This window comes from Malaya genurostris, chromosome 3, assembly GCF_030247185.1.
Source record: "Malaya genurostris strain Urasoe2022 chromosome 3, Malgen_1.1, whole genome shotgun sequence".
Taxonomy (NCBI): domain Eukaryota; kingdom Metazoa; phylum Arthropoda; class Insecta; order Diptera; family Culicidae; genus Malaya; species Malaya genurostris.
In genome coordinates this window covers 269908274-269936136 of record NC_080572.1, presented here as the reverse complement: position 1 = coordinate 269936136, position 27863 = coordinate 269908274, and the positions used below count along the sequence as shown (strand labels likewise).

At 36.4% G+C, this 27863-nt stretch overlaps 1 protein-coding gene across 2 annotated transcripts in view; it reads left to right on the top strand.

Moving 5' to 3' along the window:
- Window positions 1-20492, top strand: part of LOC131438857 (zwei Ig domain protein zig-8) — a 701379-nt gene extending 680887 nt beyond the window's left edge. For both annotated transcript variants that reach the window (XM_058609195.1, XM_058609194.1), the window contains exon 8: window positions 539-20492. In XM_058609195.1, coding sequence (XP_058465178.1) covers window positions 539-693 — 155 coding nt within the window. In that variant the 3' untranslated portion in view covers window positions 694-20492. The remainder of the gene's footprint in view (window positions 1-538) is intronic.
- Window positions 20493-27863: the final 7371 nt, after the last annotated feature.

Here is a 27863-nt window from a genome sequence, read left to right as displayed (position 1 = left end):
GACAGTTCCATGCCTTCAATTCGTTCTCGCAAAACTTTAGCGCGTTGTTCTTCAATTGACATTTTTAATACAGGGATAGAGATTTTAAGGGTACACCGGATATTTGTTCCTTTATACATCGTCACTTATCAAAAACCCACTCTTGAAAATAAATGTTTTAACACTCATCACTCAGTAATTTCAAAACCGAAAGTTGAATCCAGTTAAAATTTTTGAAATTTTTGGGACTAGATGAAATGAGAAAGGTAAAAATCGATCTCTTCCCTCTTTACAATTAGGACTTTCTGCTTCAGTCCCTCACAATCTCATCCAAAATAAATGACTACGTAATTTGCGAATTTGAATGTGCGCTCAAGCTTTCAAGACACAAATGGTGATAAAGATCGTGAATTAGATACATAAGTAACAATCAGTAGGAATAATGTGCCCCTCCCGAAACCAAATTCTGGATACGGGCCAAAATATTTCTAAAATAAGTGTCCTTGCGTTGCTATATGTATTAACGAGTGCGTATTTTCTTCCCTCTCTCTCATTCCAGGTGACAATACCGCGGCGATATCGCGTCGAAAAACCAGTGGCGCCGGTGCTACGATTGCGGTTACCACGCACCTTTCCTCGCTGTTGCTGGACTGTCTGTTCGTCGTCCCCGGTGTGATAGCATCCTTCCTGCTGACGATCAGGTACCAGGCCTGAACGTGAGCCAACGATCCCCGAAGACACGTCCGGTCTCAATTATCTGCAACGGTAGAGCTAGCTAGTGAGTAAGTGAACCATGGGGCGACACGAACCGGAATGGTGGAGACGGATGCGAAAGAGGGACCGAGGGATTCATCGATCGTAATTGAGAGCAGCACATGTCCGTCATTCTTTGTGTATTTTCCTAAACGACTTCGTTTACCCGGGTACGACCTAATGACGGTGTGGATCAACAAAATCACTTGTTGTTTCTCCACCTCACCAAGTTGGTGCTCGGCGTTACAGAGAATGTGTTGCACGGGAACTGAATAGCGTTTTTTTTTATAACCGAGCGGAAATTAACTTTGAAACTGCTCCACGGACCCTTCCATATAAAGTTAGGGGAAAATTCTGTGTACATTATCGTTCAGATTCTTACTTGAGGAATTTATATACTCAAAAATACACAGAACAACGCATACCAGGATAAATTAGATTAGCATAGTTGAAACCCACTAAATTCACTAAGGGAATTTGTAGAAAAACCAAACTGTAAAAAGTCACCGTTAGCCATCAGGAATGGAACAGTAATGGCTGCGAGCGAGTTTTGTAAATATTTCAATCTTCAACGATTCCATCATGAACAAAAGAACAAACACAGCTTAAAAAAGAAGTCGACATTTATAACGTGTACAGTTCGAAATTGATGAATAGACGAAGCAAGCGTGAGTCAGCCAAAATGAAGCAAACAATAAAAAGTTCAGAGCTTAAAATTTAATAGCAAGTGCATTCGATGGTCGAATAAAACGAAATCACGAAACAGAACTACTACAACAAAAAAAAAGAAACTTACAAATCAACCCTGGATCGTTTTGCAATCAACCGCAACCGATCAGGATTGCATGAGCGAGAACAAAGCATAGCCTAACTAACTGCAATGTGAACCGCGTGGAAAAAATACACACACTCTCTCTCTCTCCAATCGTTTTTAGTAGGGAAGGGTTGGCTACCGTAAATTTGCTTCCGTTCGGACAAAATTAACAAAGCCCAGAAACAAAAACTACGACGAACGGTCACGCATGTGTTGCCCCATGACTTAGGAGCAAAAAAAACTGCGAGTGGAGGAAAACGGAAGTGGTCACGTTAAAAATGCATTTATCCCCATTCGATTGGAGGTCATCACTGGGAAATTGTGTCGATAGTTGAACGCGAAAGAGAAGGTTAGGGAAGAGGGGATCAAAATCTCGCAAATGGTTTTTTCATTGATCGGTTATTGGGTAAAATGCAGTGATTCGAATGAAAAGTGTACCGGAATAGATGGATTTTCAGTTGACAGGCAGAATCGGTTGTTCAATTAAATCGGCCTGATTTTATCGGTTGTCACTGGAATCGTAAACTGGACGAAGATTGACGGTTATTCTATGCGGAAACTTTCGTATAAATTATCGGCTGTTTCCAAATTGACAGTTTAGACCAACTAGCAGTTTACCTTAGTAGGAACGGTTTGAAAGCGATAGAAAAAAAATTATACTCATAGCCAGGACAAGAACCAACAAAGCTGATCCAATATGTGGAACCGCTCTGCCCGTTGAGTCGCTCAGAAAATGTGGGAAAACAAAATTCATAAATGAATATTCTCAGAATATTCGATTAAACATTACTCCGTACACCTGCACTGTGTTCGGTAGTTTGTTTCTTTAGTTTCTGACGCTAAACTAACCTGTTACTGATTTATAAGACTAGTCCCTTATCTTCCTAACTTTCTGCTCAGACTCAGAGTGATCTGAAACAAATTTACTCACGTGACGGTTATGACCTCCGTGAATCGATTTGGTTTTGATAACACGGTTTATACTTTTCAGAACATCAAAGTCCATATCATACACCTAACCGACTTCAAAAGCAACCGAATGTGCTGCTCCTGAAACTGCCGAATCATGTAATAATCATAAAATATGCTACGGTGAATCAACACAAAGTTTTTCTATCCGACTTCGTTGCCGCTAGTTGGAATTTAACTACGCCGTAGAATCGTTGCTTTGGGTACACCGAGCAAATCGAGTAAACCTAGACAGGATACACTCATGGTTTGCAATCTTTGGACCCTGAACCGATAATAAAATCCGTCGGTGGTGAACCATAATCTGTGGATACAACTAAAAGATTACAGCAATAATTTCGGGGAAACACCGGCAAAGAACCGTAAAACAAAAGACAAATAAATTTTCATTTTTTTTAGATTTACATTTGTTTCTTTTCGCGTTTTGTCTTCAGCTTATCAATGCGTTAGCAGTCTATATTAAACTGCTAATGATACTCAGCAGTTCAATATGAACCGTTTAACGCTTCAATATAAACCTCTAATACTATTTGCAAAACATATTGTGTTACTTCTTTGAAGTTCAATGTCTAAACTGACATCTCGGGCGGAAAAAAGTTTCCTCGAATTAAAGACGATAACAAATCAACATCATAGTAATAGGTAATTTTACTACCATTGATTATTTTGCTATAATTTAAGTATTAAAATGGTTAAATAATGATTCGATTTGGTTTATTGGCTTGCAGTGATGGCATTTCACCAGAATGATACACCAGTGCGTAAGTTTCATTTCTACACTGCTGATGCATTCGATGAGTTCCACACAAAAAAGTAAGCGCCCTCTTCTCAGTGTCCATTAGACAGACCTTGAAAGTGTGCTTGTGTTGAAAGAAGCTGGTGCGAGAGAACCATATTCTCTTCGCATGAATCGCTCTCACGTGCTCTCGCCTGAATACACCCAAGTGATCCCTGGCGCGTGATGGTGAGCAAACACTTCTGTGAACTTTAATCAATAGAGAGTAGATCTAACCTTGCTATGAAAAACTTTGCTGATTTTGCATGTCCCATGCTTTTTCCAAGTAAACCATACAGCAGAATGCTCACCGGCGTGTACACCTCTGTGAAAATATCTGCATCCACCTTAGAGTATTTGATAGCTCTGTTCTAGCACTTTGGTGCAATTCAGTGCTAGAGGTAAAGAAAATAAACACGCGCACTCACAATGCGTGCACACTCTATACAACAGTGGTGAAAAGTACTTGTTATTCACAAGTCACTTGTTTGCAGCTCGCACAGATAAAAATATTTTGTGAATTTACATCTATTTTCATGTACATATTTGGAGCAGGTAATTAAACATAAAATTACTTTAAAATTCTGTACGTTTCAATACAATTTAATTTCAAAATAAGCGTTAATTGAAAGATACAGTTATATTCATTGAAAATTCAATGCAATTCAATTTAGTTTTGCATCGATGAAGGTTTTCAATCAAAATTTCGATTCAACCCATGTCTATTCCATGTCACTATTGATTTACATCTCGTGTAAATTTCATTATTTCTTTCTGTGCGGGTTTGGGGTTCAATGCATACGGCGCTGGACTTGCAAGCCAGTTGTCATATGTTCGAGCCCCGACCTGGAAGGATTCATAGTGTCAGTAGGATCGTAGTATCGACTGCGAAGTCTGTTGAAACAGAAAGGCCAAATTCCACAAAAGGAATGTAATGCCAAGACTTTGCTTTGAATTTGCTTTGTTTGCACTGAAATACAAGGTCTTGTTTGTTTGTTTTTCTAAACAAACTGATGTTTTTCTTGAAGGCGCATCAAGCAGTTCAAATCAGCAAACTGCTGTAACATTTTCCAACAATGACAGTTTTCCTGACATTGTAAGTATCATCGAAATTTAGAGCAGATTTTTTCTTCTTCTTGGCGTCATAACTCTCAAGGGAAATTTATATACGATCCGATCCGTTCAAAAGCTTTTTTTCTGTTTATTAATATAATCTTAAGGCACAGTGCGATAGCTATAAGATGTCGTAGACATTTATTTAATTCCTTTGAACTAAGATGATTTAAATAAACGTTACATTGTCGGATTAGTGTCGCGGTGATCTACTCTGGGAGATCTATCATGTGGTCAGCAGTGACTTCTGGGTTGGAACGCCGCATCCGGGTGGATCTGCAAGAAATATTCCCTCATATTTAATTATTATCTATGATCGATATTTCTAGAGTTTCTGAAATGGCTTTGGAAGCCGATGTAGTCTTAGGACTTTCATTGAAAATGATACTGAGAGCCTATCCCTTAGAGTCCTAATAAAGAGATCGGTAATTTGATCCATATAAAACAGTTAAGGGACATGAACCATGTATATCAAAAAAACTTTCTTAGCGTCCCCCTTCGCATACTTTCGAAGACATCATCAAATGCAAAGCAACCTAAGTGGCAAAGAGGCACATTGAATCTCGAATGTCTTTACCGCGTGAACGAAGGTAAGGAAATGGGTCAGTAGTCGTTTATAGCTGTGAACGTTTACTTTCTTGACCGCATGAGTAGGATTAAAGATTTTACCACACTGTGCAAAGCATAATAACCCGAATGATCATGCAGAATGGCTTACAGAGTGTGTCTTACCAAATAAACGATTTGAAGATTTGGTATCAAGCGAAAGCGACAATAGATGTTGTGTCTTCGAGACAATTGTTGTTGCACACTAATATCATCGATTGACAAATAAGAGTAGCTTAGGAAAACGTATTGGAAGTTAATACAATTCCAACTCAAACTCAAAATCTCAGTATGATAGCCACCATTACCGGTCGTAACTATCTCAATCGTTTGCTGGGAAGAATAAGGGTTAGGATGAGAGGAAATGCTGATGCTTTACTACCCGAAAGAACGACCACTTGTCTCTTCCATGGAGTTGAAGATTTGGATTGGTATGAGGTCTAGAATTCGCTGTATGCTGGCGAATCGACCATATGATAAAATTCAACCGGAAATGAAAAGTGGTTTTTTTTCCTAAAAGTTGTTGCATTTTTAGGTAAAAACCCACTTTTCGTGGAATAAAAAGTAGAAAAATCTTACCGACTGCTCCATTTCTGTCAAATCTGAACTCCATTCTCCAAGATCACAAGTTCTCTGTAATCGCCATCTTGACACAATGTATAATAATGTCGTTTTTGCTTGAGAAAACTGAAGTGATGAAACCCAGGATAGTTTCATCAAACGAACACTTTTCACGAAACTTTGTAAGGTTCGCACTTTGCAACGGGGGTTTGAGTAAACCTGATATAAAAACCAGGTTCGAAAATGACTCGATTTTCAGTTCAACAACGTTGTAACTCGGTTCGAAACTAGCTTCAAACAAACGGTTTGACAGCAGTTAGGGTGGAAACTGGGTTAGGTTTGGAATCAAGCGAAAACGACATAAGTTACTCTAATTGAATCTCTTTATAATTGCAACATAGTATGGTAATTGCTTCTTCAAAAAACACGAATAGTGAATAAAAAAACACCCATGCAAAAGAATATAAAAAAAATCAATTCTGCTTAGCATAGAATCACCACACAACTACTATACTAAAGACTTCACTTATTAAATTTTCTACTGAAACGAGCAAAAGTAAAATATTTAACAAATGTGGACGGGAGCGAAAATTGTTCGCGTTCGACGCGCACGCCTGCTGCGATTTTCTTTTCATTTGCTAGCCCTTCTCTGGTAAGCATCGACAAATTGGTGCCAAATTCCGAGAGTTCAATCGACGACACGACCTGCCACTCGACTTAACTACCCCTCAGCATAGTGGTTTTCAGCTGGACATAGAATGCGACGGAATCGTCGCAGGATTGCGAAATAATGAGCGTCAGAACCACTGATGCCAAGTTTGCAGATTGGTATGTAAATTTGCAATTTCGTTTGTTAGTAGACTTTGCAATTAAGCCGACTTTTTTGCAGATTTTCGAAATTTTTATAAACAATCGTCCATTTTAATGACTTTTGCTATTACTGTAGGGTTTTCGTTTGGTTTTTTCGTCATACTTCTAAATATTGAGGTCGCATAGGACCATTTCTAATACGCAGACGCCTAAAATTTCACCTGGCATCGCTGCCAGAAAATTGGACAGTTGTTTTAACCCCTTCGCTGTCTGTTGTATTGAAAGTAACTAGCATTAGAGCCAAAAGAAAAATTTATCGGCTGTTGGGTTGAGGCCAATTGTATTTTCTACTGGTAAATTCCTTAGCGACAATTGTTATTTCATTGTTCATCGAAAGCATCAACAAATGTCTATCTGTCAAAGACGACCGACTTTTTAGAGTAGACAAATAGCACAATCGATTAAAGCACGAGGTTTTGAAAACCAAGGCGTCGATTAATACAAAATATAAATGGGGAAAAGGGAACATACTAAGCACAAAATAACCATTATGTACGATTCAGACGATCCGTCTTCTTTTGTCACAGTCAATCTCCGTCACCGGCACCGTCAACATTAATTGCATGCATTCTTATGGAGCCATTCACACGTAACGTCACCGTCACGGAACGTCTTGACAGACGGAGCGTGTGAACGTTCCGGTAAAAAAAGTATTACACTAATTTTGACGGAAGCTGAAGTTCCGGTGACGGTGACGGAAGGAGGCGGATCGTCTGAATCGTACATTATGTGAAATAGCACACGCTTAAAAAATCCGTGCAAGTTGTAGCCGTAATCTGCCACATACGCATTATCAATATGAATTCATTATGACTGAAGTTTTCTTAATAGTAAATAAAAAATTAGTCATTGTAACGGTCAATTCAAAATATATTTTTTTTCTGGCTTGTGGTATCGAAGGGGTTGAATCGATGCGAATGACAGTTTCGCTATCTTTGCGGCATTTTGTCGCAATTTTATCGCATCGCAATCTTTTCTAGCCGACAGTGAAAATCACTATAACTGGTAATGTCAAAACGAAATCGCTTGAGAAAATGTTGGAACTGTCAACACAAGTTGGTAAATTATTGATTTTGAAAAACAGTTACCAGTAGCCTTGGTAACTACATATGGAATGTAAACAAAAACAAGAGATTCTCACTTAAAACGAAACCACTGAGTGTAGTTGGCCCGCTTGCAGGTATGAAATTTATTCTTTCAGAGAGTTTTGAGTCAATTTTACTCAATTTTGATTTAATTTGTATCTTTATTTTTAAGAACTGAAAAAATTTTGTCGCTGTCACGGGGTGGAAAGCTCTAATCAATTCATATTTGTTAGTATAGTTATTGTCGGGTAGTACTGAAAGATTTGCCTATGGGTACACTTACAGCGCACAACTGTGTTTGGAGAGAGAATTTGAAAATAAATAATGCGAATTTGAAACATAAAATAATTGTTTCATGCGACTATCGTAAATAATGTTTTCTTGAAAAAAGTTTACTCGTAGGAAAAGGGCATACAAACAAAGATATGTAACATGATCTTGAAAAAATTGTATGTTTTTTTCTGACAATACCAGAATGAAAATAAATATTAAAAAGTAAAAGTTATTAAATCATAAAATATATATTATTTAAATAATTCAAGAATATCTCCAAATTTTTTATTGACGCTAGCGTCTTCGTGAAGTGGAAAGTATTTTTCACTTCAATTTATTCTTTATTTCATTCGATATTCAGTGGACATATCTTACGATCGTTTTTCATTTGCTTCTGTATCTGTATTAAATATAAATAAATATTAAATCGATTTGCGGATATGATTGCATCTTTTCAATATTAACGACTGTATAATATTTACAGCAGACTCTGAAAAAGATAATGGTAATGACAATAATTACTATGAGAAAAAGTGTATATCTTACCATGGAAGACTTAGCGAATTAATTTGATTTCCACTAAAATCTGGAATTTCAATTTCTCCGTTTTCGATCGCCTGTCGTTCTTGTTGCTTTATTAAATTGAGTGCATCCTTACGATTTAAACTATAATTGCTCATGAAAATACGGATGACCCATTCCCATATCAGAACTGTATCAATAAATTCCGCAAACTACAAAGATATGAAAAATATACAATATTACTTTATTTATGCCCTTCTTACCTCCCCTTTTTGTTGTACTGGGGCAATTTTTTCTTCCAGGAAAAAAAGATACAAAAATTCAAATCGGTGGAATTTTTCCACAACAATTTCAAACTGTTTGTTTATTTATTCTGGTGCTCCTTGGTAACTAGTTCATAGCAACTTAAACAGTGTTGCTCGAATAGTTAGTTTTAGTCATTTTCAAGGGGTCGCTATATTTATGGTGACTGGTGGTAATTCGCTCACGAACACTTTTATTCCGATTTTTCTTCGGAGTTTCTGGTCGTGTCGTAGGTTCAATATTTCGATCAGAAGTTATGGTAGATGGTAGACACTTTTCGGGAGTTGTTTGGTTAACCCAATTGTTTCTGTTGTAATGTGAACATGCCATGATGCCTACAGGACAATGCAATATTCAAACGAGGGCAACTTATTATTATGTTGAAAATCAGCATGTTATTAGTATTACAAACAACAAATTTTGTTGAGGATTCGATGCGAAACCCGGCACCGCGTGCTGTTAACCGGGAATAAGCCAAATTGAAATGGTATACGGTATAGCCTTTACTGAGTTTTACTTGATTCAAACAATGATCTTCGACAAGTCATAAAGCCCGTCAGTCATAGTTTATTGTGATCCGTTACAAAGTAGACTTGTATCGAGGTGACACATACTCATACTGTGCATAAAAAAGGACTTTTGCGGATGATTGAAAACAAACTTTCCTAAAAAAACATTCTAAATAGTCTTTATCATTCATAATTATCTGATAAACATTTGTTCCCATGAATTGTGATATTTCATCAAAAAACACTTTTTGTTTCGAGTCCTGGCCTACTATGCCACGCATACACGACGACTTGATTACAGTTCGGTCCCTCAACGTGTTACCATTTTTCCCCGGTTTTTTTCGCTTCCGTGAACTTTCCATTACGTAAATGATTAAATGTACACTAATTAAACGAGCATTTCTTCATACTACGGCAACATGACCCCTGTGATGAGAGTACATGAATAATAAACGAATATTTAATTTCCCGTTGCCCAACAATTCACTATTTTATAGAGATTGCGCTGGTCACGTACACATACACGCACACGGCTCAAGCCCGTCAACACGCAAACAAATGCGTGAGCTTGTGTTTCTTCAATTGCTGAAAATTAAAATGGACAAACAAACAGTGCAGCACAGCGCGAAACGCGGTGCCGTAGTGTAAACAGCGGGACAACAACAAAAAATAACGAACAGTTCGGAGTATTTCCGAAATGGAATTGGAAAATTGTGTTCGATGATTCCCATGTAGCGCGGAACATATATCAGAACTTCAGATCAGGATTTCGGGTAAAAATTTTCGCTATCGGTTGTGTCGCGATAATTACGTAACTAATGGCAAATAGCAAAATTTTCACCGAATGAAATACGACAAAAAAAATACCGAATTCAACTCCGAACATGGGGGAAATGATGATGAATATTTTTGTTTTTCTTTCTGGAGTGTTGACAAATATAAATAAGTAAAAAGGGATGGTCATTCTGTGGGCGCCTGATTACCCGATTCATGATCAAACCGGATGTATCCGATTTGCATAATTAATAGCTGGTTAATTATGCGATATGCTGTGAATGTGGGAACGAACCCTTCCGTACGAATTGGATGCAGCGTCACCATCATCATCATCATCATCACGACCATGATGAAGTAGCCGGCCTCCACTCATGTGATTTGAATCATCATATTTCATAAGCTAGTCAACGCGTCAATATAGACTCCACTCGATTGAAATGAGTAGTATAATAAAGTTAGAAATTTAATCCTCCAGGACCCGAAATCGGTTCGTTTCAATGACTTAAATATCTTGAATACATGAGCAATTTTTCAACAGCCGATTGGAACCGAATCGCGCGGCAAAGGGTCGGATAGTTACGGCTGTGATAAACGATAATTAACATACCAACCGAAATGATTCAACAAATTAATCGGATTGAAACGCATTGTTATCATTTGCCACATGAAACCACTATTAAATAAGGTGGGATTCCACGGGAACTTCATTTATTGAATTTATTAACGAGGCTTCAAATATGATACTGTCCATCACTTATCGAGGCTTGGAATCATTGGAATTAAATTTAATTCCCTGGTGACCGTCGGCATTTTGCATGCCCCTTTTCCGAGTGGACGAGCTTTAATTGAGACAGATTTTTTCATTGCATTCCCAAATGCATTAAAATTATTTCCGATGGGTTGATTGTGGCAGCCATCAACACTGCGGTAACGAAAACTCTCACTTTTCATTTCTACACGAGATGATTTTGTAGGAATTATTGTGTATAGAACTAATATTTGAGAAAAAAAACATGTTTTCCCCATTTCGTCTATGACTCATCAGTGCACTAGCAGTCCAAATTAAATCGTCATAGGTACTTAGCAGTTCACCTTAAACAGTTAAAACTTCGTGTATTTATGTGCCTTTTCAAAATTCTCTTTGTACAAGCAGAGATGTCCTTCTCCTCTGTGTGGCGAAGAGCAAGTGTTATTGCTCTCCTCGCACTGACACAACATCAACCTTACTGACACAAGCTCTTTTCTTTTACTCATATGAACCACTGTTCTACACAGTGTGCACGCATCATGAGTGTTAATTTTCTTTGCCTCTAGCACCGTATCACACCAAAATGCTAGAGCAGAACTCTCAAATTCTCTGAGGCGGACGCAGATATTTTCACCTGAGTGTACAAGTAGTGAAACTTTTGATTTACATTTCGCGCGGAAACCTTATTCGTCGAATTTTTATTTCTAGGTTGGTATGAGTGTCAGTGACATCTGTGCCAAGTGTCACGTCAAAATAATCAATAAGTACGTCTGTCATTCTGAAGTTTTAAAAGGGTAATTTTTACAATCAATGGTATTTTTCAACAAAGAAGTTCCATTAAATTTTGTGGAGGGAATCAAATTTCTGGTGTCGAAACGTTCAGAATGTTAGCAAAGGCCCTAGGTGGTAATTGTACGTCGCGAGTACTTGTGCCAAGTTGTTCAAAAAGGGGCAAGAACGCGTTACATCGAAACAAGTCAAAAATCAAGGTAATGTTGACAGTTTTGATTATCGAGGTGTGGTGCACTCCGAATTTCTTCCGACCGATTAAACTGTCAACAAGGATTTGTTATGCGTCATTTGGGCGAAGTTATTCGTAAAAAGAAGCTGGAATTATGGGCCGGCAACGCTTGGTTTTTGCACCGTAGCATACTACAAAAATTCAACCAATATCGTTTCGCAACCACCGTGCTCGCCTGATTTAGCTCCATGTGATTTCTGGCTATTCAACAAACTCAAACGACCGCTCGGGGGAAATCATTTTGAGTAAATTGAAGACATCAAACGATAACGAATCGATACGCGCATTGAAGGCTATTTCGGAAATTGACTTTAACAACTGTTTCAAAAATTGAAAAAAATTAACGTTGGCACAAGTATATTGGGTCCGGAAGGGATTACTTCGAGGGGGACGAAATAGATTTGAAAGAACAAATAAAAAATTGTGAAATTGTGAACAAAGTCTTACTATTTTTTTGCTCACAGTAGTATCTCTTGTGGTGTTTAACGCAGCAACATATTTTTTTCTCCATACCATCGACCATATGTTTAAGCAATTTATGATAAAATTTTTCGTAGTATGAGATATCCATAAATAGCTCAAAATTGAAGTTTTGTAAAATGCTTGGAATTAACAAGCATTAAGAGCTGAGGCCAGTGTGTTTTAGCCCTCTATATTTTCACGCTTCAAATCTGATTTTCTCAGAAACGGTGACGAATATCAAGAAACCCAACTGACAATCTCTTAGAAAATTAGTTTAGATTATTCTGTGAAAATTTCAGAACGATTCATTGACTTTAGCGGTCGGCAAAGTCTTTTTTTCTGAAGGAAGAATTGCTAAGCTGAAAACGCCGTCTTTCTACTTGTTCATTGAATATCTCACCTTTGAAGCATGGATCAAAAATCCATCCTGACAATGTCTAGATAATTTAATTCAGATGCGATGAGTGCATAAAAACATATATGTTGTCGTGATAAAAACGAAGTGAATGTTATTTTTGTGAAGGTAAGACGATTTCTATAGACGCGCCATTTTTTCTGCTAAAGTTCCCTGGTAACGTAACGAAACATGAGAGAGAAATAAAATCGGCTCAGCAAGGCCGCCAAACAAGCGGTAGCTTTCTTGGATTTTATGTGATGTAGTCAAACTTGTAACCGAAAATATCAGAACTTTCTTGGCCACCCTTCCACATCGAGAGTCATTTTGCACATTTGTGAGAGAGCATGGAGAGAAATGTAACACGCACAGCGAGCCACGTGGTTTTACGCGACCTACTTGCCTCATACGTTTATTTCATAATGCAGTTTACATGAGTTTTTCTTCACCGTAGCATTACTTTTACATAGCATTCTTATCCTAATATAATTCTAATATAGTCACAACAATCAGATGATTATTGTTCCTTTTTATTTCGTTTTAATTGTGTGTAAAAACTCAGTGTTATAAAAAAAATCGTATTTTACCATTTCTCATGATATTTTGAAGGAATTTTAGATATTTTTGTCCACGCTTGACGAGTGAACTTTTTTTTTTGTTTCTATTATGGCGGTTTAAACCTTAAGAAGCAAGACACTTTGCAAGTGTATGAGTAATGTCAACAATGTGTGCTTAAAAACAAATTCCTGCGCTTCTTTTCCTGACTTTAATCAATAAATCTTCCATATGGTTGAAAAACAAATAAATCAGTTAGGGGACGGGTATAGCGTGATGGGATAGTCGTTGCCTTTCACGCAGCCCGCCTGGGATCGATTCCCAACCCCGCATATAGGGTCAGAAAGTTTTTCTGGACCGAAGAGGCGAATGGACCTTAAAATTAAAACCTCTATAATCGAAACAAAAAAAAATTTCAGCTTAGAATTGCAATTCAAGAGAGTAGAAGAAAAAATTTTAGTCTAAAACTCTTCCGTTTTCCTGAAAACTGTTCGAGAAAAATTATTTCAGTTTACTTCTATTCACACATTTGATTAGCAACGCACACATTTCTATAAGGATTTTCTCTTAGCTATCTCGCAAAATGTCAACCTTAAAAAAAAATGTCAACCTTCAATTTAACACGCAAAAGGCTGTGGATACGAAATGTTGTCGTAAAACTATTTATTTTTCCGGAAAACTGCTTTTCCAACAGAAAATATTTGGTTGTGTAGCGCGATCTAATACAAATGCATTGAAGCAGTGTAACCAACTTTTTTATTAAGGAATTAAAATCTGCATTCATAAAATGAAACCAATTTTCCATCAAACGTTGGTGAAAAAGTATAAAGTATAAATTATTGCTAAAAAAAGATTGTTCTAAACTCAATTGTTTCAGCCACTTTGATAAACTGGTTGCACTGCATATTTAAATACATAGATCTATGACATATGTACCAAATAAAAACTACGTAATACACCAATTACCAACACAAGTAAACTTGGTTTACATTTGATCCTTAAGGTTATTCACCACTACGGGCCAGAAAACTGTCTAACCCAAATGTGCGGGGTTGGGAATCGAACCCCGGTGAGCTGCGTGAATGGCAACGACTTACCCATCACGCTGTTCCCGTCCCTCAATGGAAAAAAATATAGTTTAAGAATTATTAAAATCCAAGTCGGCGGCATTCGATTTATGGATATTCTTTCGAATCGCTGCATAATTTGTATTTTTGAGACGGGTTTGACAAGTAAGCTATTGAAACTGATGTCATATTCATTCCTAACTTAAATTTAAGAATCCTAGATGACCCAAAACGAACTGCTATGGATTTTTTTTATTTAAAAGATATTTTTTATTCAGGTCTATTTGCGTACAAGCTTTACGTGACCGATTGTGCCGATATTTTAAATAATTTTTTTTTTTGAGTTGGATCTCGTTGTCACCCTTTTTCTAGGGGAGAAGAGCTTCCATTTCCCTCCTGCGAGGATTGAGGGGCACTTCGTTCGTGGTTCGTCTCGTCATCCATTGCCGTACGATGGTATTGTTGTCGATTTCCGTCTTCTTTTCGTTGCTAGTTGCTGTAGATGCATTTTGTTGTACATTGGTTGCAATTGCTAGTTGGTTGGAGGGTAAGTTGTTGGATGATGATGGATTCGTTGAAGGGGATGCTTCATTGTTGTTGGTGGCTGTCACAGGTGTACTGGGGTTGCTTGGAGTTGGTGTGAAGGAAGCACCGTTGTTCTTCGGTGTAGTTGTCTCATTGTCCGGTTTATCACATGGCTTACCGTAGTGAACAGCTTTTTGGCAATATTGACATGTGGCCATCTGATTGTCATAGGTAGCAAGTGATTTGCACGGAATTCTTGTATATTGACCGAAAATCACATAAGAAGGTATAGGCCTCTTCAAGTGTATGCGTAATAAACGTACGCCATTTAGAATACCGGAAAAAAATTCTTCCACTTTTCTTTTTCGATAGAGAAAATCTCTCCGTATTGGGACATAGTTTTGCGAATTTATGAATTGGTGACGCTTGAGGGAAGATCATGCACACGCGCTTCTATAGCACTATCTTCCATATATACTGGAATGTTGTACTTGATGTTCTCGTGCTCCACATAGTGCACATTGTTATTGTCTTTTGCGAATTGAATTGCATCCAACTCTTTATAAAACTGGATGCAAACACCATTATTCGTCTTATTACATTGAAGTAAATGCACACGTTTAATGTCAAGATGCATTTGCTCCTTAAGCAAACCTTCGAGTTCGACTTTTGCACTGCCTGAAGTCAACAACAATTGTATTCTTTCGTGTCGGCGGTAGCTTTTGTTCGTTTGGTTCACTCATTTGCAGGTCGTTTTATTGTTCACTACACAATACTGTACTTGTTTTTTTCTGTCCCGAACGTAAGCGGTTTTGTTTAATCGACTAACTTGGATGAGATGTGAAACAGTTCGGTATGGATTTAGCTAATTTAAATTTTTTTTTAAGTTTATTAAGGACCTTTTAACTATCTAATTTAAATGAATTATTGAATGAATTTGAATATTGAATGTTTATTGTCATCGTAATCGGTCTGGTCTCCTACACAACCCTGTAGCTTTTTGCGCTCGTGTGTTCCGTTTTATACTTTTGAAATTCAGCAAGCGAAATAATTTGAAAAAAAAATCACACAATCAGTCAACTAGTACGTACGATTATCAATATTTACAAGTGTGAAAATAGCACGTCAGTTTTATTCATATTCACGTCACTCAAGTTATGTCTCTGACATTACCCATCCGTCATTGTCAAGGCCTTCAAAATAGGTTTCGTTTTTGAAAATAACCCCAATATTTGACGAAAATTTTTCTCCCTGGATAAACCTTTTCAGGTTTGGAAATACATAATAGTCGCTGGGTGCCAGGTCTGGAGAATATGGAGGATGGTGGACCAATCCGGGTGGATTAAAACTAGAACTTGTTTGACACGATCAGCTGTCATTCAAACACTAGTGGATAGATTGTCATGAAATTTGGTATTGATTCATCTAGAGGTTTGTTTCAACAAAAAATACACACGGTTCGAAACTATGCACGTCTTTTCTGTGAAAGGCCCGGGACTTTTCATTTCATGTAGTACACTTAACGGAATAGGAATTTCAAACTAAAACAGATGTTTACCGGGTCTCTTTGTAACCCGTTTTCTTGAGGGAGATGTGTTCACATTCTTCTTACTTGTGGTTTGAGGGGGGAAATGGTTCGATCGCATCTTCGATCAGTTTACCATTGTTCTTGTTTTTCGCTTAATCACAAAAGATGTTTATTTCAATGCTTGTAACATGAAAGAACCTCGGCAATAACATAACAAAAGTCTCACATCTTTTGAACAAACTTTTGATCAGTTTTTCTTGTTCGGACGGTTTTTGCTGAGTAACAACTACTTTTAACCGTGCACTGGTTTTTCCGTGAGTTGATGCCTTATTTTTTAACTCTTGCTGTTGTTCTTCTGTTGTATTTCTTGACTCGTATGGTAACAATTGTACGATTTGAAAAGCCCACTTCACTGGTGTGACATGCAACAAGTTCTTCGTTTTCGAAACAGTTCCATGGATAACTGTACAACTTATCGAAAATCGAGGATTGTTTCATATGTTTTATAGTAGTAATATATGTTAAGTGAATATCGGATAAGAAACTGCTCGAACACTCAGTTTGGAAAAAAAAAAACGATTTGAAACATAACTCAGTTATGTTTTTGGTGAAATTTCACTAACAGTTATGTGAACGATTGTCTTATTGGTAACATAAGATGAATTTTGCGCTAAATCGTATTCAGAGCTGGAATTCTACGAAAAAAATACTTAGTTTTCTATCTTCTCAAAAATTGACTTTTATTGAACTCTGAGATAATTATGAATTTCATTGGTTTAGTATTAGATAAAATTACACTGAAAAAATCAGTTTGGACAAGGAAAAGTTTTTTTCTAATAACTTTTTTTCCTCAAAAGTCCCTAAATTTTTGACTGTAGGTAAAGAACATAATCTCCTATTTTGTGACAAAACTACATCCAAATCAAAAATGTTTTTTTGTTTTGACTTCAAATTTTCAAAAACGATTTCTTCAGTGTAGGATTCAATTAAATTTTTTTCCAATATTGTTATTTAAAAACTTCACTAATTTTGTCAAAACCACTCATACTACACTTTTTTGTAGGATTTGTCATTTTTCAACTATTGTCATTTGAAAAAAAGGGATGAAAAATAGTTTGCCCTTTTTCAATTTTTGGAAAAACCAAACTATGCGAAGTGTTTTTCTTATTTTGCGACAAAGTCGGTACACGAAGAGCAAGTTCCATTAAAATCTGAAAAGTTCGAGTTAGCGCGAAATTCGTCAGAGGGGCTTGAGCTTACTATTCTAACAATTGTTCGATGGGTTAAAGATTTCCAGCGCCAGTTCATTGTCGTGACGTTATTTTCCTCTATCAATGTCTTCGCCAGAATGATTGAGAGTTATGCTCCTAATCTTCGTGGTTGCTCTTCAGAAAATCAAGACCAGCTTCAGGATTTCAAGACCATCAATTTTAGTCGTTTTATAGGCGGTTTAATTCTGACCGTACAGTTCTAAACTGTGAAAACAGTAAAAAAATGAGAAGCAAACACGAAAAAATAATTTTGCTTCAATCACGAACCCAATTCGTACAATGTTTAACCTGTCTGAGAGCTAGTAGCGATTTCAAGTTGGCGGGCAGATATTTCACTTTCGCAATTTGAAAACGCCGTTGAATTGTCTAAGTACTAACAAAATATTCCTCTCTTGTTCATTTAAATTTGGGCCCGACGAGTGCCGGAAACTGGAATTTCTCATCGATAGATCGACCATTATTTATGGGTTGTTCATGTTAAGCCCCATTTGTTGTAGCCATCGACGGCTTCGGGGACATTGAATCGTTGAAAGTTCGTCACATGTTCGAGCCTCAACTTGGAACGATTCTTTTATTTTCAGTAGTTTCGCAGCACAAAACATGCAACTGTCCTACGCATATATGATTCGGCTTCATGTTCAAGTTTGGTGTCGAAATAAAGTACCCAAACTAAGATTTTTTCGTTTGAGTTTGACCAGAATTGTCGAATATGGCATGAATAACAAAGCTTAGCATAAAAAAAACAACTATTTCTCAAGAAATTTAAAAGCTGTCTTCCCCTCAAATGACACGACTCGGGGTGACATCACTGGTCTTTACATTCTTGAAGTCTACCTTCGATACAACACCCGGCGAACGACCGGAAAGATTAAAGCCAGGTAGAAATAAATGACATTAATAATAATAAATATATTTCTTAAAGACGGGGAATAAAGCAACGTTACGTTTAATGAATAAAAATAAACTTTTTTGTCCGAAATAAAAGATATGAACTAGGATGAAAACAGGCTCCAACAGGGCGGTACCACATACCATACTGCACACGAAACGATGCAGCAATTGAAAGGAGAGTTTGTTCAGAATTGTATTTTTTGTTTCGGAGCAGCCAATTGGCCGTCAAGTTTGTTCAATAAGGTTATTTTTTGTAAGGTTATGTCCATAGAGGCAATTCAAACACGATTACTGTCTTTGAAGTATGTAAAACAGTGAGGGCAAAAAATTAACCATTAGAGCTAACAACTTGAAGTAGCTGTGGGCAATATCTAACTGAAACTGTCGTCAAAATATAATATCAGGAATTGATATCTTTAGTTCAATTTGAACTGCTATGCACTGATGAGTCAAAGACGAAACGTAAACATACTAGAAACGGTTATGTGCCCTAGCAAAAAAAAATTGTTTAAGCCTCGAACGATCAGGGATTGATTTATCGATTCAAGTACAAATTTCATTCACTTTTGAACAGTTTTAATACGTTCTTATTATACTTTTTCCTGTAAGTATATTCATGAAAAAGTAACCAACTGAAGAATATTTGCTCGAATATCTTCAATTTCTGATGTACCTCCAAAATAAAAACACTGTTACAAAACTCTATGCAAACACTGTTTGCTAATTTACTTAGTCAAATGATTCGATTTTCCAACTGCAAACAAAACCACTTCCGAATTCTGAAAATCATCCAAGCATGCGATGTCAAATCAATATCCCACATACAAACTGATGCCGTTTTTTTTTGTATTTAACACTTCACTTGTGTCGTGTAGCATCGACTATACTCACTCCTATTTGGACATATAATCAAGGCATCCTTTTCTGCCCCAACACCGGTTTAGTGCCACCATTGAAAACGAAAACACGATGACAAAACGAAAGTGAAGGATCATTTGCGAGAACATTAGCAACTTTCGTAGCTGACAGAAGATCACCCATTATCATTATCATCATCATCAGTAGACCATCGAAACAAATTTGTAAATATAATCTTAAACTCTAAAAGAACCAAAGCAACGTTTCACACAAACAAGCAACAGTGAATTTACTAACAATGGGATTGTTAATTAGGTTAACTAAAGTTGACGATTATAATTGTATTACCGAACCGAAGCAAACAACCTTTAAAACAATCCAATTTCAATAAGATGAAAGCAAAAGAATACAAACCTATCAACGATAGAGGCTAAACAATAGCAATTTCCATAAAAAAAAATAAATAAAAACAAAAACACGGAAACCCAAAGGCGAACCCGTTGTGCCGAAAGAGAACAGACAAAACCTAAACCTTACTTCGTTTCCAATAATCGTTTTCTACTACAGAAATAAAATAAATCAAATGATTCCTAGAAGGAACACGTTTCGTTACTTCAAAAGTACCGGTGTGCAGAGTTATGTCAACTGTTGAACATTTCGAATAATAAAAGCAAACTACTACAATTATCCCTGGCAGCAAGCGGGAGTATGAACATAAGAAACGGTGATTGTAACATATTGATTGTAATTGAATTTCTGAAAATAAAACAAGAGAAAATCTAGGTTAAGTCGAACTAATATGAAATCATAGCAGATTAACAGGGATGCGATCCGCCTGTTCGGCGCAAGATAAGCTGAATGCTGGCTGAATGAAGAAAAAAAAATTAGAGCACTTTAAGAAATCGTAGTTAAATTATTTAATCAACTCTATCATAATGAAAATTATGACAATGGGACAGATCATGAAAAATGAGATTCGTAGAACAAATAGGAGAAAATGTTGGGTGATTGTGAGATTTAAAGAGTAAAATATATGGTATATTTACTTAATAAATAATTTTTGTTCTCTTTATTTTGGATGAAAATAAACCTAGAACATTTACTAGATACACATTGACACAGACAGACAGGCAAACAATTGCGGTGGAAATAGTCAATCACTGTCATCCTTGTGCGAGAGGAAACACAATCTATAAGAAAAGCAAATCTAGAGACAGCACACTGAGAAAGAAAGAATAAAAATTTTCTTTTCGTAACAAAATATGCCGATGCTTTTTAATTTTTTTTTGGACAGACGATGACATCCGTTGCCATGGGTGTTAAAACTAGAATTATCCGTGAAAAGTTTCCATTGATTGTTTCGGTCGCAGTATGACAAGTGGCACTATCCTGTTGAAACCACATTACGTTCACATCCATATCTTGAAGGTTTGGCAACCAAAATTCATTGGTTAGGGTTATATATCGATTTCCATTGACGGTAACGCGTCGTCATTTCTAATTTTTTAAGAAATAAGGACCGATGATTTCCGATGAACGACCATAATTAGGTTGAAGCCGGGTATAAATCAACGATATAAAAAAAAGGAATCGTTGATTTCACCAGCCCAGAGACCGCACCAAACAGTACATTTTTCGGGATGCATAGGTAATTCTTGAACGGCGTGTCTTTGCTCCACTTTGCTTGTTGACGAATACTTTCAACCAAAACTGGGTTTCATCACTGAAGATATAATTGCGCGTTTTAATTTAAAACTGATATTGAAAATAAATTTACATGATTTGGAAGCGTTGTTCTGGAGTTCACCTATTCATGATGATTTGCCTAACAATACTGAGTAGAGTAACATGGAATTTCATCCAAGCTTGCATGACAACAGCATCAGAGCATATCAATTAAAGCTTCACATCGTTTTTTGGTACTTTTAGTCTTGCTGTCTAGCAACAACCTACCTCTAGCATGCTACATGTAGGATTGAAACGTTAGCTAAAATTTCGCTTCTATTTATAGATTCGTGTGCTTCCAACAGCTTCGCTTCTGCATCGATTGACCAATCAGAGCGATGCTTTCCCTTTGATATATCGCTTACTCCTTCAAAACCGTCGTCTATGGCAGGGAAAACCGATATGCCGGAGATTTTTAGCAGACAAAATAGGACACTATTAGCTATCAGTCAACATTTGAATGATATACAATTAAAAATACGTGGCTTGATACATTCAAATCGAATCATAGAAATATTTCCAATCAAATAATGAAATAATATTAATAATTGATACAAAATATACTGAGCAGTAAGTGTTTAAAACCTTACCACATTTCAACGTGTATTTTTCCATTAGTTTCTGATTTGAACCCCTATATACAAAATAAAGACACATCAAAAGATTTGATTTCAAACGAGCCACGCATTTTGATAATCGTGAACACAAACTCAAAGTGTGTAAGATTAGATGTACTGATATGGGTAGCACATCAACTAGAATTAGTTCTACGATCTTACGCGACAAACTGGGCATGAAAAAGATATTTTCAAAATAGGTATCGCGTTTCAATCAAATCAAACAAAAACAACAACGCATCAACGATCCAGAGAGCTTCGGCACTCTTTAGTCGCAATAAAAAGGATTTCTTGCGTTGGTATGAAGCAGTGGATGAAACATGGATGAATCACATTTCTCTGGAGTCACATCAGCATTCAGATAGGGAAAGCAGTCCGAAAACGGCAACAGGTAGCTGGAATGAACCTTGTCATGTCTCACCTTGCTGATGTATATATTCACATCTTCGCTCTACCTTGAGTACTAGCATTCTATAATTTTGATTTTATTTCTGATTCCGAGTTACAATAAAATGATTTTTCATTGTTATAAATAATACTAATATGACCATCGTTTTCCTATCGAATTTTCAGTTTTTGTCTGGCTTTTGCATTTAAAGTATTTTTGTCCAGTTTTTGGAAAAACGATGTTTTTTAACGATTCTTTCATTGCAAAATCCTACGCTGCACTAATTTGACTTTTGCATGCAGCCATCCATATTTGTTTTATTCAATAATATAATATAATTGTAAGGCACACTGCTTAAGCTCTAAAATGGTAGGGTATTTTCTAATCCTAATTAACGACTAACCTAAAACTAGAATAGTATCATTATGTAATGTAGTATCGGGGTCGCGGATTCTCGAGAATCCAGCTTTCAGTTAAGAACAGTCCAATGTTTATCTATTGATTGAATTTAAACAAATAATACAATAATAAATCACAGAAGGAAATAAAACCGAATTTACAAAAAAAAACTGTTTTAATCCACCTAGTAGTGTGTTGATGCCTATTTTATTATGAAGGGAATCTGCGCAAAACTTTTCATTCAATCTCAATTTATTCGGGTAAAAACTAACATAACCTGTTCAATTTGTAAACAGAGTTCAACAAAACTTAAAAGCATTTTTGCGTTTTTTTAAATGACGGTTTGAAATTGACATATGTATTATAAAGAGAGCAGTATTTTCAAATTCAAATCAAATTTATATTTATGTTGATTTATACTGCTTGCAGCAATAATTGTTGGAAGAACACAATATCTTACACCCTTATACCATTCGAAAAAATAGGAAAATTTGTGTGTGAAAAATAATATCGTTAATTTTCCTCGAAGATGGCTTAACTGATTTTTATAAACTTAGACTCATATGATTTTCAAATTTCATATATAATCACCGCAACTTTGTTAGATTTTATTGATTTGTTTTCGGTGAGAATTAAGAAAACATTCATTTTATTTTTTGTACAGCATAACGTTTCGGCTTACTGTTTTTCAGCCATCGTCGGACACATTTAACAAAAAATTCACACTACACGGAGAACCCTTCAATCATAAAATTGCAATATCGCAGTTTTTGATTTTTGCGATAGTTGATTTCACTAATTTCTTTTTGATTCAACCAATATGGTTTTTGATTTGCATATATTCAAGTAGTTGAAAAATATGTTGTTTTGAATGCTGTCAAATGCCGGAGACAGTTGAAAGCAAAACAATAATCGCAATGCAAATTTTATTAGTTGAAATCTGTTCGCGTCGCTTTAAAATGTCAATGAAAACAACATCGATGATTAAAGCTTGAAATTGTGTCCATTCGATTTGAGAAATTTATAATTCCATAACAAGTGTTTATCTAAGAGCGGTGTTGTGATAAAGTTAACCTTGTTTAAGATGAAAAAGATTTGGTGACAAATTAGAAAACGTTAATGAATCTTTCAGGTATGCGCAAAAATTTTATACTTCAAATTAGATCATTGATTTACTTCCAGCAGACTGTTTTACTTCCAGCTGTTTGATACCGATGATGATGTTCATGCATTACCAATAAAACGCTTTTTGACATGAATTGAATTTATAAAAGTAACAGGAGCGAAGGGTTTCAAACACACAGAACGCGCTGCGATTGAATGGCGCGTTTGAATTGCCGTAGCAAAATTCCAATTCCCAGCGGTTGATGCACCCAAGCTCATATAAATTGACTAAAATCATCAGTGCATAACTTTAGTTCAACCGTTTGAAGGCATCATCTTTCAATACTCATTTTAGGTAAATTTAATAATTTCGCTAATTTACTCGCCCCTCCGGGCACTTTTGCTGATTAAAAATGTTTTTCTACATCAATCATTTCCGATCGAATCAGAAGTATTTTTTTTAGAATTTAGATCTTTACTAATCTCGACTTGACATGATCATGAACATACAAAAATCAAAATCACTTAGAGATCAGATCAGTTCTGATTTCGTAATAATTTATTCCTTGGTTAAGATCGGTGGTTTTCCCAGCCCTAATGATATTACATGTCAATATAAAATACTGTTTATATTTTAACAACGATCTTTATTTCAAGAATCTCAACATACCGAACTTATTTCAAATAGATCATGACGTGTATCAGTAAGTAAATTTTGATTATTTTCGCAAATCAATAACATTGTTCGAGTTGATTCAACTATTTGCAATGTCTAAAACAAATAAAACCGATTTATTTTTCAACTAACAGAATTTTGTTTCAATAACAACACCAGTTATTTCAACTAAAATATTTGTTGAAATTGAAAGGTATGTGTCCTCACTAATTGACAGCTTTTTATTTTAAACATTTAAATTAGTTGTTTCAACCATCGTTTCTGCTAATCGAAAAACAAAAATGACAGTTTAATTAAAACAACGATCGATTAGTTGTACCAAATTTTAACCAATCGAATTCAGAAAATCAACTAATATTCTGGTTGAAATGGGATCGCGGGTGGTTCCGTGTAGTCTCATTCATTCTATCACTCACTCCATCATTGCCGACGGTATGACGATCATTCACTTTAGACCGTCCATGTGGTTTGCTTCTCCAATACTATATGTAATACAATATGTATTGGAGAAGCAAACCACATGGACGGTCTAAAGTGAATGATCGTCATACCGTCGGCAATGATGGAGTGAGTGATAGAATGAATGAGTAGTGTGAATTTTTTGTTAAATGCGTCCGACGATGGCTGAAGAACAGTAAGCCGAAACGTTATGCAGTACAAAAAATAAAAAATGAATGTTTTCTTAATTCTCACCGAAAAGAATCAACAAATCAATAAAATCTTGGACTCATATAAACAATCCTATGTTCCCATATAAGCTTTCTGAATTTCATTTGGATCCGACTTCTGGTTCCGGAACTACAGGATGATAAATAAGTAATGAAAGCAAAATAATGTCACTAATTTTGCTAGTAGATGGCTGAACCGATTTCGTCCATCTAATATTCAAATAAAAGGTCTTAAGGTCCCACAAAAACTACTTGTTCTTTAATCCGATCCGACTTCTGGTTCAGGAGATACAGGGTGATTAGTGTATAAATTTCACATAAATTTATCGGATTTTTCGAGCTAACAGATTTTGAGAGTCGAGAGTATTTCAGTTTTACCGGTATTCGATTTTCGATCCCGGAAAGTACCAAAATATTTTATTTGGAACGCACCACAAAAATATCACTAAGATGGCTACACTGATTTTCAAAAAATTAGAAATCTAATGAGATGGTTTACAATCCATTAGACGAATTCAACTGACATCGGCTACACCAACTTCCTAATTACGTGTTCGCAAGTATCGGGAATGGAGAAGCTCAAAGTAGTCCAAAACATTCAATGAACAAAAATTCAAATTTAAACAAACTCGGTACTAGAAGGTAATGAGCGATTGAAATTTCACCTAGCTCACCCTATAGGTCTGGAACCTGAAGTCAAATCCGGATGAAAATCAACAATCAAATGTAAAACCATAAAAGCTTCCATTGGAGTCTAAGTTAGGGAAAATTATTACAGCCATCTCCGAGAAGTGGAAGATAAATGAGCTCCGTTTCTCTGTTTTTAATCACTATTTCCAGTAACTCCGAAGCCAACTCGGTCAGTTATATGCAAATAAAATTCAAGAATTTGGTAAGGAGTGTATCGGAAATAAGCTATCCACATACATTTGTGTTGTACGCATGTATTTGGGATGGGTTTTTATGCTCAGATCACAGCATGCTGTACATTTGGCTGTCATTTGTTTACTTGTTTGTGCGATTGAAATTCTGCGTTTTCAAAATGTCGCGTATTTAAAAAGTAATTAAAATTTTGGACACATGGCTAAGTGAGAAGGGTATTACTATGCGAAAATTGACGAAGCGGTTTGGAATTTATCATGCCAGTGTTAAAACCATCATTAATAAGTTTGGGGAACACTATTCTTTGGATGAGCTACCAGGAAGAAGCAGAAAACCCGAAACTGAACCAGAAAGTGGCATCTCTAATCATAAAGAACAAATCAATATCAATACGTGATTTGGTCAAAAGAGCAGGAACGATTGTCGGAATGATCCAGCGTAGCAAGAGGCAAAATCACCTGAAGATTTACAAGAAGCAGAAAACCTCGAAACAAAGTGAAGAACAGAAGAAGCGAGCTGCAACAATGGCCCGGAAATTGTATTCGCGTCTTTTGCAGTGCCCGGATGCATGCGTTTTGATGGACGATGAAATTTTTGTAAAGGAGGACTCAAAAACCCTTCCAGATCCAAAATACTTTACTGTCGTCGTTGGGGAGGATGTAAGCGATGCGGACAGGTCGATTCAAGTGGAGAAATTCGGTCGAAAGGCACTGGTATGACAAGCAATATGTTTCTGTGGTTCAGGCCCGTACCCAGGATTTCGTTTCGGGAGGGGCCCAAAGATAAAAAAATAATGTTACTGAAGATTGCTTATGTAGCTAATTCTCGATGTGCCTTTTACGAGTGTTTTTAACGTACACTTTAAACTTCTCCACTGGAACTGCTATTGTATTACATTGTATTATTGTCTGAGACCTTCTAAATAATTATATATCTGTTTTTGATTTCGGGAGGGGCCCGGGCCCCTTGGGCCCCCCCTCTGGGTACGTGACTGCTGTGGTTTGAAGTCAACCATTTTTACACTACCGGAACTATAAATGCAGAAATCTATGGATCTGAGTGTTTCCAGAAGAGATTGCTACCTTTATATAAGAAGCATAGTACACCTTCACTATTTTGGCAGGATTTAGCGTCGGCTCACTATGCCAAAGCCACTCTCAATTGGCTTGCGGAAAAGGGTATAAATTTCGTTGAGAAAAATATCAATCCACCAAATTGCCCTCAGTTTCGACCCATCGAACGTTACTGGGCAATCGTGAAGAGGGTCTTCAAGAAGACTGGTAAGGCAGCTGGGAACATTCAGGAGTTCAATAAAATTTAGGCTCAAGCGTCCAAAAAATGCGATGCAACACTTGTCCGGAACTTGATGAAGATCGTTTGATCAAAAGTTCGAAAATTTGTGAAGGAATAACTTAAATTTCATCCGGTTTTCATTATGCTCAAGTTTAACCTCGTACAATAAAGGAACAATTTTTAGTTTGAATAAAATATCGTTTTTTATCATAATTTGAAAGAAAAATTTGTGGATAGCTTATTTTCGACATACTCCTTATGGTATTGCAAGAAGCAAAAGGAGGCAAATTTTCCCATCGCTATTCTGCTTTTCAATGTGTACTACCTTGATCAAAAAGTTTCTGGAAATTATTCAGAAAATTAAAAAATATAAGATTATTAATCCAAATCGATATTGTCCCCTTCAAAGTACTCCCCATCGACTACAACACACTTATGCCAGCGCTTGATGCAATCCTCGAAACATTTTTTATATTCAGTTTTCAATATAGCCATCAAAGCCATCTGTGATTTTTCCATAACCTCATCTCGGGTGCTGAAACGCGTTCCACATAGCGGTTTCTTGAGTCGATCGAATAGGAAAAAGTCGCAGGGAGCCAAATCAAGTGAATTCGGTGGCTACTGAATGGTATTTGTTTCGTTTTTAGCCAAATGATCACGGATACCGATTGCATTGTGTTACGGTGCGTTATCGTGGTTCAAGATCGACGGGTTGTTTGCCCACAAATCTGGTCTTTTTCGGCGAATTGCTTTTCGCGAACGTCTCAAAAAGCACGAAAAATACTACTTGTTGATGGTCTGGCCTTGTGGAAGGAATTCATAATACACAACACCCTTGTAATCAATGAAAACTGAGAGCATCGCCTTCTTTTTCGACTGAAA